Source organism: Psammomys obesus, unplaced genomic scaffold (assembly GCF_907164565.1).
Source record: "Psammomys obesus unplaced genomic scaffold, mPsaObe1.curated_primary_1811, whole genome shotgun sequence".
Lineage (NCBI taxonomy): Eukaryota > Metazoa > Chordata > Mammalia > Rodentia > Muridae > Psammomys > Psammomys obesus.
In genome coordinates this window covers 1,191,690-1,207,615 of record NW_026596134.1, presented here as the reverse complement: position 1 = coordinate 1,207,615, position 15,926 = coordinate 1,191,690, and the positions used below count along the sequence as shown (strand labels likewise).

Below are 15,926 nucleotides of genomic sequence, written 5' to 3'. Positions count from 1 at the left end.
AAAAGATTTTGTTATATAAAATCACTCAAATAAAAGTGACTATAATACATCCCTCTCGTAACACCAGATGCTGAATGTTAGGGTGCATCTGTGTCATGTTGTCACTGACAGGTGTACTTATGCAGATAATGAACACTCTATTTGTAAATGCAGATGTGACCTCTGGAATGTGATGGCCAGGCTACTTCTATAATGGCCCTACATTACAAATGCATAGTAACTAATTCCAAAATTAATGGCTAGTGATAAATACAACAGTTGCTGCAGTGAAGCAGGCCCTTTATCAGTGTGCCAGAATAAGGGACAACAAGGAATGGTTTACAAGACAATCTCAGATCTCAACTTAGTATTTTGTTTCTTTTTTAAAAAAATATTTATTATTTTTATTTTATGTGCAATGGTGTTCTGCCTCCATGTATGTTTATGTTTTATGTGAGGGTATCAAACCCTCTGGAACTGATGTACAGAGAGTGAGCTGCTATGTGGGCACTGGGAACTGAACCCCAGTCCCCTGGAAGAGCAGCCAGTGCTCCCAACCATTCACTTATCTCTTCAGCCCGTATTTTCTGTTTCTTGTTGGGCTGTTTTGACTTAGTTCAGTTGTTCTGATACGCAGTTATGGATATTAGAGAAAAGAGGTGTCTGAAATGACAGTTTGTATTTCTGCTTTGAAGAATACTCAATTCTACGTTTTGATTTCTGGCAGAGCAAGCCTCCCACAACCTTGTAGGATCTAGAACCAGAAGACTCTGTGTCCTTTGATATTGTGTTTTTACAACAAGACCCCCTTCCCATTTGTTTCAGAAAACAGAACTTATGGACTGAATGTTTGCCCATTATTAAAGTAAAAACTATATATTAGTTAAGAGGTCAAAGTCTTAGCTAGGCATGGTGGCGCATGCCTTTAATTCCAGGACTTGGGAGGCAGAGGCAGGCAGATCTCTGAGTTGGAGGCCAGCCTGGTCTACAGAGTGAGTTCTAGGACAGCTAGGGCTACACAGAGAAACCCTGTCTCAAAACCAAAAAAGAAGAAAGGAAGAGAGGGAGGGAGCTCATAAAGACAAGGTCAAACTCTCATTCCAAGGAGAGGAAAGAAAGAAAAGGAAATGGAGGGAAGGAGCTTGAGCTTCGCATTTGGATGTGTCTGCAGAGACGGCCTGTCAACTGTGAGCAGGTACAGCACAGGGAAAACCAGCACAGAAGCAGCTTTTGTTTGCTTGAGTTCTGGGCAGGAGACTGAACCCAGGGCCTCTTAAATAATGGTGGGCAAGAACTCCACACTGGACAACATCCCTAGTCTTTGTTTTTTGAGATAGGATCTTGCTATGTACACAGATTGGTCAATAGAGTTTGTATGGAACAAAGATAGGACAAATATCCTCTTCAAAATACATATAGGACAAGGGCCAACAGTACCCTATGAGACCAAGCTTAGAGGCCTAGGGTAGCCCCTGCAGCAGCTCTATCAGAATCCAGGAGGCAAACCTCAGGCCACTAAATGAGGAAACTTAACTATGGAAGTAACTAGAAGGTCACAAACATAAGCCTAGATTCCAAATACAGCACTCACTTCACTGAGTTGTAACTGGCATCTATCTATCTATCTATCTATCTATCTATCTATCTATCTATCTATCTATCTATCTATGTGTGTTTATGCCATGTATGTGGGTTCCTTCCGAAGCCAAAAGAGGCAGTGTCAGATCCCTGGAGCTGGAACTACAGGCCATTGTGAGTCACCTGACTCTGGTGTCTGAAAGTATAGCAAGTGCTTTTAACCACTGAGCCATCTCACTGTCTCCTAGAATGATATTAAAAAAAAAATGAAATAGAGACTAGAGACCATCAGGATCTATCCACTGTAGAAGGCTAGGCAATTATTTTGATAAACTTCTTATGAACCCATAACACCAGCACACACACTTGCATACTCACAATCCTATTTGTATATTTACACCGGATAGGAGGCAAAACACTAAAAACTAAAAGCAGACCAAAAAGCTACTTCACTCAAATAGCTTTCCTTATAATATATCTCACCAAAAACACAAATATCCTGCACACTGAGCAGCTGCTTAAAAATGTAAAGGAATAGGAATGATCTTATTGTCTATAGTGGAATGTGCTCATAAAATGATCCAGTCCTTTTTTAGCACATGCTAATAAAAATGAAAACCCTGCCCCTGGCCTGAAAGGTCACCTATTGAACGGCACGCAGCTTTTTAGATTTACGTATTTATTGTGTGTGTATGAGTGTTCTGATTTGCATGTGTGTACGTGCATTATGTGTGTGCAGTGCCTGCAGAGCAGAAGAAGGTGTCAGATTCCCTGGAACTGGAGTTACACATGCTTGTGAGCCACCACATGCTGCTGGAAACTGAACTTAAGTCTTCTGCAAAAACCGTAAGTGTTTAAGAGCTCTCAGCCATCTCTCCAAGCCCAAAAGATGAAATTTGAATGTCCAGTCTCCCTAAGTAAGCCCTAAACTGCACTGAGAAGGTATTTGGAGTGAAACCTTTTGGAGGCATTTACATACAGATGAGGTCAGACCTACTATTAAATTAGAATCTATAAATTTGTTTCCAAGTTCTGAATATCTGTCACATACCAAGGAGAAAGCCAAAAAGAGAATATCTGAATTTAACCAGGCCCCAGACCCAGACAATTACCTGTAGCTCTTGGTATAATCGTTTTAACTCCACAGCTGCTGGTCCTGTCAGCTTGCCATTGTATGACTGGAACCCATTCAGTTTTCCTTTCTTTAAATCTTCTAGTTGCTGACTAAGCTGATCAACTCGTAAGATTGCAGTCTGAACTTCCTGCTTCTTTTCTTGGAACATGGCACTGAACCTTTCTATCTCAGCAGCTGTAATTACCAAAAAAAGGAAAGTGGTCATTTAAAAAACATTTTCCGTCTTCATTTCTATACATTACACTCAATTCTGGCACTTTTTAGTCCTAGCGTGGGATTAAAGTGTGTGTATAAAAATGAGATAAAAAAGATAAAATGCATGCATAACCACAAACAGTTTTTTCCTTCCAAGAGCTAGGGATGGAGAAACCCTGAGTCTTACATTTGCTAGGTAGGTGTTCCAGCCTACCCAGCTCCAAAACACACCAACAGGCTTTGAAATCCGTGGTGTGACCATTCACAAAGTCAGTAACTATGCTTGTACTAGTTATTGAATATCCTGTAGAGATAGCAATTCAAAAGTTAGTTTGGCCAAGGTACGTCAGAATCTCAGAGAGAATGAGAGAAGCTTTGATGTGAAGGTCTTACCCGTTGCTCTAATATTAAACAGGCATTAGCTGAATGGACAAACAAACAAAACCAAAGTTCACACAGAAGCAAAAGAGGCACCTGTATGATGTTACTGACCATTTGTTAAGACGAGGCCTTACTCCATAGTCTCTGCCTTTCAAGGGCTGGGATTACAGGTATGCGTCACCATACCTGGCTGTACTGTCACCTTAATGTATGGATAAAATTTAAGTAGTTAAACAAAATCAGACTATTCATTATAGCCTCTGGAGCAGCCTGACACCAATCCAAAGGGCTGATGTCACCACCATGACAGAAGTGTCCAGAGCTATCCAAAACAAACTGCATGTCATAAATATGCAAAACTCACCATAAATTTATCAAAAGTTTAAGCTCAAGGAGACAGAAATGTGAACCTCCTGATTAACCAATACACAAATTACTACATTGTACCCTATAAAATACATAATTAAGTTTATATTTTCTAAAAATCCAGGAAATTGAATTCAAACAATACCATACTAGAACTCAACCTCATTCAGACTTCATTAGGTTTTTTTTTTTTTTTTTTTTTTTTTGAGAAGACTATATAATTTAAAAACCCAGGTAACTTAATGAATTCTGTCCTCTTTGATGCAGGTGAGAGTAAAGTGTTAGAACATGCAACATGCCATTTGGATTTGTGCCTGGAACCGCCAGGCAACTGGCCTGTCTGATTTGGCTTAGCCTGGGCATGTGGGCACTTGGGCTGTAGACACATACACAGATTGCCGTTCATAATTTTGCTGTAGTCAACTTGTCCTCTCATGGCACGAATCTTCTTCAGCTTGTTTTCCTGGGCTTCAACTCGCTCTTTCAATTTCTGAAGCTTTTCATTTTCAGAAATGGACTGCTGCTGGCGGCGCTCCTGTTGCTTCAGAAAATGTAAACGCTGTTCCTAATAAAGAACGAAAAATCTAAACTTTGCAAGTACAAACTTGATTACCTTTATACATTAAAAAGTGAATAAACCGAATGTACCCTACAACATTGCCTACTAATGAATACTGAACAACACTGAAGGAATTCCACATACGTCAGACCATACAAAACTGGCATTCCTGGATATCCATCTGTGTGAGACAATCTCAGTTTGGAGATTCTTAAAGCAGAGCTGGCTACATGCACTGATCATGCTGGCACCTCTGCTGAAAGTTCACAGCAAGGAACCTATGTCTTTTCCCCAGATACCATCATATCTGTCAAGTCCTACCATCCTTGCTTCCTGCTGTCTGCACAGGGCTACAGATACTACAAAGTACTTCCAAGGATCCCACACTCAATTTCCTACACAGCAGCATGTTCTGCTTGGAACGAAGGATGGTAATCACGAGATGAACCACCAATCTGCCACTCATACTAGGCAATTAAAGGAATGTGTGCTTTAGTCATGATTAGTGTCTAAATGTGAAACATTTTAATAGGACAATCCTAAAATAAAACACACACATCACTCTTCAACAGTTTTTCTCTTCCTCATGTGAAAACATACCTCAAAGGTAAGTCAACAGTATTTGTGGTTCTATCTGTGCACAGTGCATCAAAAGGAGGAGGAGCACACATGATTCCACAGGCATGACAAACCACACTAAGGTGCAGAAATTCATGTTCAAATATCTCAGATTGAACATTAACTTGTGATTTATATTGCGGAAAGTATCTACAAAGTTGTCTTCATTACATGTTAGAGAGAGAGAGAGAGAGAGAGAGAGAGAGAGAGTGTGTGTGTGTGTATGCCACCTGGGTACAACAGCCCACAGAGGCCAGAAAAGGGTGTCTAGAGCTGGAGTCATGTAGTTGTGAGCTGCCTGATATGGATGCTGGGAACTAAACTTAGGTCCTCTGAAAAAGCAGCTATTACTTTTAACCACTGAGTTATCTCTCTGTCTCTACAATACTCGTTTTTTTTTAATTCTTGAGGCCCAATAAGCTTTGAGACAACTTTAAAAAAAATGTGCGTGATTCTGAGTGGGTGGGTACAGTGTGCCACGATGTGCACGTGAAGGTCAGAGGATAGCCCACAGGCATTGGTTCTTTCATTCTCCCATGTGAGTCACAGGAATGGAACTCAGGTCATCAGGATGAGCCACCTTGTTGGGCTAATGAGACAACTTTTCAAGACAAGTCCAACAAATTCTCATTTACATAAAAGCAGTCAGAACAGTGACCTGCATATTCAGTAAATGAAAACTACTAGATTAGTTACTTGGTGATTGAGTAACTCTCTCTACAGAGAGGACAATCAGGCAAACCAGTTGGGTAAAGGCACTGGCCACCAAGTCCAGACCTGAGGGCCTCTCCTGGGACCCACATGGTGGAAGGAGAGAGCCACCTCTAAGAACCTGTCCGCTCCCTTACACCTGTACCTTACACACGTGCCACCCACACATACATGCCTAAAGACCCATATGTAAAAGAAAAAAAAACACAAAGAATAATAAGCCAAGTTAGACTGTTCAGAGGCTTTCTTTAAAGTAGATTCAAAACATTTTAAGACATTTCACAGCATGAATAATGAGGGATGGTAGTAGCTCTGATTATTTCTAGTTGACTATCAAGCATGACTAAACCATGGTTTAGAAAGATTCCCAAATGTGCTGTCAGGGGTTTACCCAAAAAAGCAGAACTTGGAGTGGATAATGGGCCCTAACCACACTCAGTGTGGAGCAGCACTTGGAAAGGCCATTTGATAACTGGCTGTCACTCTTCCAGGGCCCCAGCACAGCTTTCATCAGATTGCCAGTCTCCTCTAAGTCAGTAAAACCTGCTGTATGGCCCAGATCACACGGAGGGGACTTGGGAATAACAGTGGAAATGTCCTCTCTTCCACACTCTGTCTGTCATTCGGTTACTCAGCCATTTCCCATTCTGTAATGAGATGTGCACCGAGGACTCAGAGTGCTTGCTCTGACGCAACTCCAACATCATGAAGAGTCAGGCACATGTGCCATTACAGAATGCACCAGATAAGCACTGCTCTGCTCTTCCCTGGGACAGCGCATCTTACCACCCATGAAGGTAACCCCAGTCTCAACAGCCAGTTGAAAATACACATTGTGAATGACGTGAATGATGTTTCTTTTGAACGTACCTTGGCAACCAGCATTTGCTGTTGATTTTCAATTTGCTGCTGCTGCCTGGCCGCCATATCCTGAAGTTCTGAGAGCGTAAGTTCAACACGTGCATTCCCAACCTGTAGAGAACAAAAGTGCTCGGTATGTACGTCCCTCTGCATAATTACTTTTCTCTAGTATCAGACTCTACACACACAGCTCAGTTTTCGAGAGGGTCACTAGAAGTTAGAAGAGTAAGAACTTCTTCACAAGAACTTCTCTTACCTGGAGACCACTTTTATTAAAGGTATATATCAGTTATAATATTTCCTAAATACAATTTTCTAATGCATAAATCTCAGATATTAGTCTTAATAAAAAAACATTTCGTGACCATTTCCAGACGTGCACAACTGAACTTTCTCTGTTTTGAGTAGGGATTTAACAGGTATATTTGAACAAATGAGGCTGCCAACATTTAAGGACAAGCATTCAAAAAATAAATACATAGATGACAAGAAAAAACAAAACCATTTCACTGTCACTAGATGAAAGCTAAGTATAAACGGCTCTTAAATGCAATGTTCATTAAAGCCCTCTGTATGGCCTATTACCTGACAGAGAACAGGGCATGTGGCTTGGACATGAAAAGGAAGCAGAGCATGACAACGGGCACACACCCTTCTCATACAAGCCTCCCAATGACCATCAGGCAGGCGCCAGGGCACTCCACCTTACAGATGGGAGAGCAAGCAGAAGCACACAGTTTAAGAAGGCAATGCAGACAGCACGTGCTCTTAACCCGTCACACAGAACATGGCTCACCAAGTTCCGCTATGCGCAAGATGAGCGCTATCAGATGTGCTCCACGCACTGTGCACACATTCTTCAAGTCTGTATACCGGTGTGCTTGAGGAAGGTTAACACTGGCTTTGAGGTTTTATACCTACGTCTTCCTGCTTTCCTCCCTCTGCTGCTACAGGTTGTCTTTGAGATTTTTCCTGTCTTTTACTTTTTAACTGGTAAAAAAGACAAACCCAGTCAAGACCCCTGGAGAGTAACAGGAACCTGTCTCAAAAAGATTTAATCTAAGCTCTAGTGAGCTCTAACTGTCCCCACAGTCAGTGCACCTACACCCCAGTTTTAAATTCTGCCAGTACCAAATAAATGCTTCTCCCCCACGTCTCTGCAGAAACCTCTGACTGCTCCCTCTGACAACCTTTGACAATGTTCCTAATGCAGCTAGCTGAACCACAGCTTACTTTGGTACCTTGCTCTACTTTTACTATATTCTTTATACTACTGTGATCTGTTTATATTTCTAACTCTAAAAAGAACCTGTGAACCCAGTTTAAAAAAATTACCTCACCAAACATCTTGCTTTAATGTTTGCAAAGCTAAAACAAATGGCATAGAATTGGTTAAAAAGAATAAAGTAAAAAAATTCTAAGCCTGATTTTTGTAATGAATTCTAAGAGCCTCTGAGTAATTCTTTAAACTGCACATTTTATACATTTTTTTGTATGGAGAGCTCACAATAAAAGACAAACACAAGAGGGACTGAAGAGATGGCTCAGAAATTGAAATTATTTTTGTAGAAGACCTGGATTCAGTGCTCACATGGGTGGCTCACAACTATCTGTAACTCCAGTTCCAGAGGATCTGATGCCCTTTTCTGGCTTCCATGGGCACCAAGCATACATGCGGTACACAGACATACATTTATGCAAAACACTCATAGACATAAAACAAACAAATATATAAAAAGAGAGATCGAAAGAGAGACACACAGGCACAGGCATAGTGATATACACCTTTAATTCCAGCAGACAGAGCTCTATGAGTCATTCCATGACAGCCAGAACCACATAAAAAGACCCCACCAAAAACAAACAAACAAGCAAACAAAAACATACATGTTGACTCTAATGAGAACCAAAAGCAAAGTACTAGGGTGAGTGACTGCTTCCAAAATCAAGGCTGACAGGACATCCTGAGCTACACTCATGGTAACCATCTAAATATAAGATTAAACATATTTACTTTAAAATTTTAAAATATTTATTTATTTATATGGGTACTTTGTTTGCATGTACATCTATCTGCACAACAGAAGACAGCTTTTGACAGTTGTGAGCTACCATTCTGGGAATTGAACTCAGGACCTTCAGAAGAGCAGTGAGATACCTCTCCAGCCTTATTTTAAATTTTAATTAACTTATTTGATGTGTATGGGTCTTTTGCCATTCTTAGAAGCTTCCCTGGTAAAAGGCAACACCCTACAGAAAGCATAACCTTGGGTAACAAAAGAAAACCAAAGCTTGCATCTGCCCTCAGGCTTTGCCCCTCTGAGATATGGCTCTGGCAGCTGCTGTAGACATTCCCACACAAGTCTGCACAAAGATTTGCTTCTCTCAGGACCAGAATGTTGTTTATATGGCAGACTGACATTTAAGTTCCCAGCTGCCAGGCTGCTTTGCAGATTGCATCTGCAGTCCCATCTAGCAGTGCATCAGAGTTCCTGCCTCTCCTCTCTCTGCCAGAGCTCACTGTATCAGTCTTCTAGCATCATATGTTCAAATGATTTCAGTTTGTATTCTCCTGAACATTAATGATGTTGCACACAATTCAATGTACTTAACTGGGCATTCATGGATCTCATTTGGTGAAGCCATGCTCAATTTTTCAAAACTGGGTAATTTCCCCCTAAACAAGAAGCTATTTGCAATTGATAACTACTGGCAAATGGAAAATCCGTTTTTCTCCAATGGAGTCCCACTAGGCATAGCAACAACTCTCCAGGGAAGGTCCCATGCTCCAAACACAAAATGAACGTTACTTTTAATTTTGTTGTTGTTGTTGTTGCTGTGTGTGTGTGTGCACTTTTTGTTTCATTTTGGCATTTTTTTCTCATTTGTCTTTTTTTTGTGGTTTTTTGTTTGTTGAGAGAACACAAAGTTAGGTGGGTAGGATCTGGGAGGAGTTGGGCGAGGAGAAAAACATGCTCAAAATATATTGTATAAAATTTTAAATAAATAGAAAAACGTGAATAAAAATTTCTGTTTTCAGAGTTCATATATTCTGTCATAAGTTATTCACATAAGTTATTTATCAAGCATATGATTCTCAAGTATTTCCTCACAGACTTTGCCTTCTTTTTTCATAACAAATATTAAGACCACCTTATCTGTACTAAGCAACCAAACAGATATGGCAGAAGACAAAGTCATCGGCTGGAAAATGTCTCTTTATTAAGGAATGCAGAACACAACACAAAGCAAAGGCAGAACAAACACAAAGTATCTCCTTAAGAGATAAGGAGAACAAAACAGGACAGGTATCTAATTGAGATCCAACAAAAAGAGGAATATCTATAGAGAACTTTGTAGAATTATTAATAAATGCTAATACTCAGAATCAGTAAGTATGACAAAGTAAAAATAAATTTACACAGCCTCACTCAAAAATGGAGGATTATTTATTCCTAATCCCAAATGTTACTAAATGAAAGTAAAGAGGTTTCTGATATCATATAATATTCAACACAAAGTAGGTCTAAGAGGCGCACACAGCAACTAGACAAAAACAGCAAGAGACCAGATGGTATCTGAGAAAAGGCTGCGCCAGAAGTGACCCTGGATGAGCCTCCCAGTCACAGTGCTGTCATGGGACTGTGGCATGAATTGCTGGCAAGCAGATGAAATATCTACACAAGGCAGACTAAGCCTTTACCTGTCTCAGAAGCAGGTAAATCCTGGCCTGACCCTCCCTCCATGTTTTTGCTATGGTAGCTAACATCTAGATTTTTTTTTTCCCTAGACAGCTGTTATCTTACAAGCACAATTGAGTCCTTGGTACTACATGAAAAATGATGACTGAGTTATCACATTAGTAACTGCTTCCAAAAGTCAATCTTGACATTTATTCAACTGATCAAAAGTGTCAGGGCAATTTAGGTGAAAGGACAGTATGTGTTTAACAAATGATAAAAAATGCAAAAGAATGAATTTGGATTTCTACCTTATACCATACACAAAAATTAACTTAAAATAGGTATTAGAGCGAAATATGCAATAAACCTTTAACAGTTAGAAGAAAACAGAATCTACTGGCCTTGCAGCATGCTGAACATCTAGGCAGGACAAGTAAACAAGACGGAGGGCTTCCAGGACTCTCCCAAAGAACACACTTTTTGATGGACTCTGTCCTTTCAAAATAGTAAGTCATACCTATGAGCACTTCTATCAAAGCAAAGAACCTATGGCCTTTGGAACCCTACACAGGACACACAACAGAGAGTAAATTAAGATCTTTACAGCACAGTCAAGCCACCACTAGACCCACCTGCCTTGTTGACTTACAGTCTATAGAGAGCAGAACTTCCCTAGCCCTTGCTTGAGCAGCTGCTAATGGGCACGACCCACACTAGTTCAGCAGTCTGTCTTACTCCAACCCACACACCAGCTCTCCCTCACAGCTGCTACCTGATCTGCTCTTTCTTGTCTCAGTTTACAAGGCAGAGCACTTAATATGCAATTGTTCCATCCAGGACTGACATACAAATTATGGGGAAAATATTTCTAATATCTTGTTAATTTAAAAAAATGCATGTACAAGTGCTTTGGAGACAGTAAAGTACTTTACAAGGCAATGCATTAGAGGGTTAAAAGGTAGGTGTATATGCTATAAAATACACCAAAACATCTTTGATGTTCTGCTTTTAGCAGTTAGTCCTCTGGGCAGGTTCTCTGACTCTCCTCTAATTACAAGCTCCTACAAATGGTACAAACACACGTTTTCACAAAGGTTCATTTTAGAGTGTTTTGTCTGCCTGTGTGTCTGTGCACCACATGAACGCAGTTCCCTCTAAAGCCTGAAGAAGGTGGTGGATCCCTGGAACTGGGTTAGAGATGGCTGTTACACTACATGCAGGTTGTGGCTAACATTAAACCTAGGTATTCTGAAAAAGGAGCCATTGCACTAAGCTGCTGAGCCATCACTCCAGCCCCATAAACACACTTTTAATTTCGGTTTCAGGCCTAAAAATTATTGGTCCTGATGTACTGAATCCAGATGTAACTTGATGGGCTGGGGTGGGTTTGTTGGGGGGGGGGGGCACACCTTTTCTGAGGAGACAGGAAAGAGGAAAGGGGGAAGAGGGCAGGAGGGTGGAACCAGGAGAAGGGAAGGGAGGGGGTTATGATCAGAATGTAAAATGAATAAATGAATAAATTTATTAAAAAATCTTATTGCTCTTAACAATTGTATCAGGAAAAAAAGATCACAGACCTATACAAACTAGCCTTCTCCCTTTAGTATATATTAGGAATATTGGTCTCCTGAGCACCTCCATCTATCACCCATCTTACATTACCATCCCTGAAGCTCAGCTCACAGCAAATCTTAAAATTCAAAAGGATTTTCAGAGATGTTGAGATGTCTCAACAGGTAAGGATGCTTGTCACCAAGACTGACAACCTGAGTTTACCCTCTGAGACCTACATGGTGGAAACATAAAACTGGCTCCCCAAGTTGTCCTCTGGCCTTTTATATTCACATACTCTTGTAGCATATACACGAACATGTACGCCCATGCCTACACACACACACACACAATTTCAAAACGGTGCTGTTAATTTTGAATTCTTACTGTGACATATGCCTGTATCCTGGAAGTTGTTTCCAGCCAGGTACAGGAACAGTCACATAAGGACTGCTTTACATCCTTTTTTACACAATCACAAATCCCACCAAGCAGCTAGGTGTGGTATGTTACTCCTGGAATTCTAGCACTCAGGGGACAGAGGCACATGGATCTCTGTGAGTTTGAGGCCAGCCTGTGAGTCCAGGATAGCCAGGGTTATATGGAGAAACTCTGTTTCAAAAAAAGAAAAATCCACTATGCATCCATCCACCCATCCATCCATCCATTTTGAGACAGTCTGACTATGTAGCCAAGGATGACCCTGAACTCACAGCAATCTTCCTTCTACTTCCCAGCTGCTTGAAATATAGGCATGTGCTGCCACATGTAGCTGTGTCAAGAAATCTTAGAGTAAGAGAAGTCAAGAGTGGAACAGGTTGCAATACTAGCCCTCAGGAAGTGAAGACAAGAAGATCAGATGGTGGAGGTTATCCTTGGCTACATAGCAAGTCTGAGGAAAGCCTGGGATACTGTGAGGCCTCATCATAAAAGCAGGGTAAGGATGAATGAAAGAGAGAGACAGACAGATAGATAGACATACACACAGACACATAGACATATAGACCCACACACACTGAGAGAGAGAAATAGACTGATTTCCTGAAACAGTTAAGAGCTCTCTGCACAATTCTTCTGGATTTCAAGTAAAAAATATGTCAGATGAGGATATGTGAAATGATCTTTAGAGACTGGAGTGCAAGGAAGAGGAATGCCCAACCTTAACATCAGCATTTCTCTGAGTCCCACAAGGAATATGACATTGAAACCAAATAGAAAAAAAATATATAGGGCTGGGGAGATGGTTTGATAGCTAAAACACATGCCACAAAGTGTGAGGTCCTGAGTTTGAACCCTCGGAACCCACATAAAAGCTACCCTATGTAGAGCACAGCTGTAATCCCATGGACTCCTATGGAGATAGGAGACAGAAGAGTCCTAGAAAGCCCGCAGGCCTGCTAGCCTGGTGTATGCAACAGTAAACAGAAGGGAGCAACAAAGGGGGAAGGCAAGCACCAACACCTGCAGCTGTCTTCTGACCTGTACTCACAGACAAATTCTTATATGTACACATGCACGCTTACACACACACAAAGTTTTTAATAAGAAAAACTAGAAACCATGATCCGTGTCTCTGTGCTGGTTTCAGTTAATATGGCCCTCCTAGGCTCATTCATTGAATGTTTGGTCCCTAGCTGGTGAAGGTTTTGGGATACATTAGGGGGTGTGGTCCTGTTGGAGGAGGTGTGGCCTTGTTAGAGAAGGTGTGTCATTGGGGGTGGCCTTCAAAAGCCATTGCTAGGCCCAGTCTCAATTTGTCTGTCTCCAATTTGTGGATCAAATTAGCTAGCACTCCAGCACCAAGCCTGCCTCCTGCTCCCCACCATGGATTCAACCTCTGAAATTGTAAGAAAGCCCCCCACTAAATATTTTTCTTTTATAAGCTGTCTTCATTATGTTGTCTTGTCACAGCAACAGAAAGTCAAGGAAGACAGGCTTCCTAGTGGCTGTCTATGAAACTTAACAAAACTACCATTAATTGGTTATTTCTTCAATCCCTCCCTTTCCTTCTCTCTGCTTCTCTGTCCCAGACAGGCTCTCTATTAGAATACCATGCTGGCCTCAAACTCACAGAGATCCACCTGTTTCTGCCTCTCAACAACTGGATTTAAAGAAATATACCAACAAGCCTGGCTTCTCTCTCTCTCTCTCTCTCTCTCTCTCTCTCTCTCTCTCAAGAGTGTCTCATCTATCCCAGATGGCCTTGAACTAATGACCCTCCTGTCACTACCTCCCATTGCTTAAGTTATAGGCATATGACACCATTTTTGGTATGTGTGGTGGCAGAGATGAAACACTCTGTCAACTGAATTACAGTATGGAACACTCTACTGACAAAGCATAAAAGAATAATTAATTAAAACTGTATAAAAGTATATAAATACTGTCAATCTTGACAAAATAAGTTACATACTGCTTTTATTTGCTGCTTAGAATTTGGGAAGAGGGAAGACAGAAGAATGGGTAGAAGGCTACTATCCTTCTTTTACAAAGACGGAGGTCATGTGATTCAAAGAAATTCAAAGAAGCAGGGATTTGGGGCTGGAGAGAGGGCTCATCAATTAAGAACACTTGTTTCTCTTGCTTGTAGAAAACCTGGGTTGCAGTTAACAACTATCTGAAACTTCAGTTTCAAGAAATCCAAAGCCCTCTTCCAGCTTCCATGGGCACTGGTCATGCACATGGTGTACATACATACATGCACACACAATATACATACATGCAGGGAAATCACATATATATAATATACATAATAAATATTACAACATATTTATTTTAATACTATATGGTATTGTTAATATGTAATTTATATATTATAAATCTAATAACATATAATAAAAAGTCTTAAGAAGAGAAGGAGATGACAGCGGCAATTCAGATTAGGTTTCCCTTATCCAAAAGTTCAAAATCCAACACTTTTTGGAGCTCTAACCTTATTCTTGGGTTAGGGATATTCAATCAATGAAGCCTATGCAAGTATTTCCAACCTGAAAAACTATGAAATCTGAAACACTCTGAATAAGCAACTGTCAACCTGCACATTCACAGAGGTAAAACAATGAAAACAGCTCTCGAGTAATAATCTAGGAAGTCAAGTGGCAAATGTAGCCAGTGTGTAAGTCATGTAGCCAGTATAAAACCCACCTCCCTCCAGACTCCATGTTCTTACCACATCTAAAAAGGTCACACACTTGCCCACAGTTAAATGATTAGTTAGTTTCATAGTGAGCAAGAAATAAATGGTAACAAAAGGGGCTGGAGAGATGGTTAAGAGCATTGTCTGCTCTTCCTGAGGTCCTGAGTTCAATTCCCAGCAACCACACAGTGGCTCACAACCATCTATACAGGGATCTGATGCCCTCTTCTGGCATGCAGGTGTAGATGCGGAGCACTTATATATGTTAAATAAATAAAACAACTTAAAATTACAGACCCTGTGCTCACTGACCAATATTCACAAATACCAAAAAAAAAAAAGAAAACATTCCATTTAGTTCACATGACTTACCCCATTTTCAGTGCGCTTTTCTCCAGGTACATTTGTTACATTTCTCTGAGTTCTCTGCTCTTGGGTCTGACGGCCACCTAAAGAGATGAGAGGATGAAGGCCACTGTGAGAGCTCATCCACACTGTTAACTGGATTTAGAAACCCCATGAAAACACCTTTCTGTGTCTATAAAGGGGGTTTCCCGAACGTTTAACTAAGGTGGGAAGAGCAGGAAGACCCACCCTGAATGAGTGAAGCACTGTGCCATGGCCTGGGTTTCTAGACTGAATAAAAAGGAGGAAGAGCTAGCAGCCACATTCCCGCATTGCTTCCTGAGTCCCAGCAATGCCTCCCTCCTGCTATGACAAACAGGGCAGCACTCCCACCATGGACTGCATGTCCTCTTGAACTGGGAGCCAAAAGAAACTGTGTCAGCTAGCTTTCCTGGGTTGTCTACATTTTTTAATCTACATTTTTGAGAGTTTCATGCATGAGTAATGAACTTAGTTATTTTCAGATTTTAAAAATTATCAACACCATTATTATTGTGGATTTTTTTTTTTTGTTGTTTGTTTTTTAAGTCTTTTGCTATATATCCTTGGCTGGCCTGGAACTTGCTAAGTAAAATCACAGAGATCCTCCTGCCTCTGCTTGCTTTCTAAGTGTTGGAATTAGAATATGTGCCATCACATATGTGTCCGTGTGGGTTTATGCACATGAGGGCAGTACTCATGGATGCCCTAAGACGGCACTGGATACCTTGGAACTAGGGTTACAGGCAGGCTCAGGTCCTCTAAAAAAGCAATATGTGCTCTTAACCA

General features: G+C 40.8%; 1 protein-coding gene across 1 annotated transcript in view; it reads right to left on the bottom strand.

Moving 5' to 3' along the window:
• Positions 1 to 15,193, bottom strand: part of Ppp1r13b (protein phosphatase 1 regulatory subunit 13B) — a 29,940-nt gene extending 14,747 nt beyond the window's left edge. The window contains exons 1-4 of the mRNA XM_055593215.1: positions 15,126 to 15,193; positions 6,393 to 6,494; positions 4,025 to 4,199; positions 2,670 to 2,866 (exon numbers count right to left, since the gene is read on the bottom strand). Coding sequence (XP_055449190.1) covers positions 2,670 to 2,866; positions 4,025 to 4,199; positions 6,393 to 6,449 — 429 coding nt within the window. The 5' untranslated portion in view covers positions 6,450 to 6,494; positions 15,126 to 15,193. The remainder of the gene's footprint in view (positions 1 to 2,669; positions 2,867 to 4,024; positions 4,200 to 6,392; positions 6,495 to 15,125) is intronic.
• Positions 15,194 to 15,926: the final 733 nt, after the last annotated feature.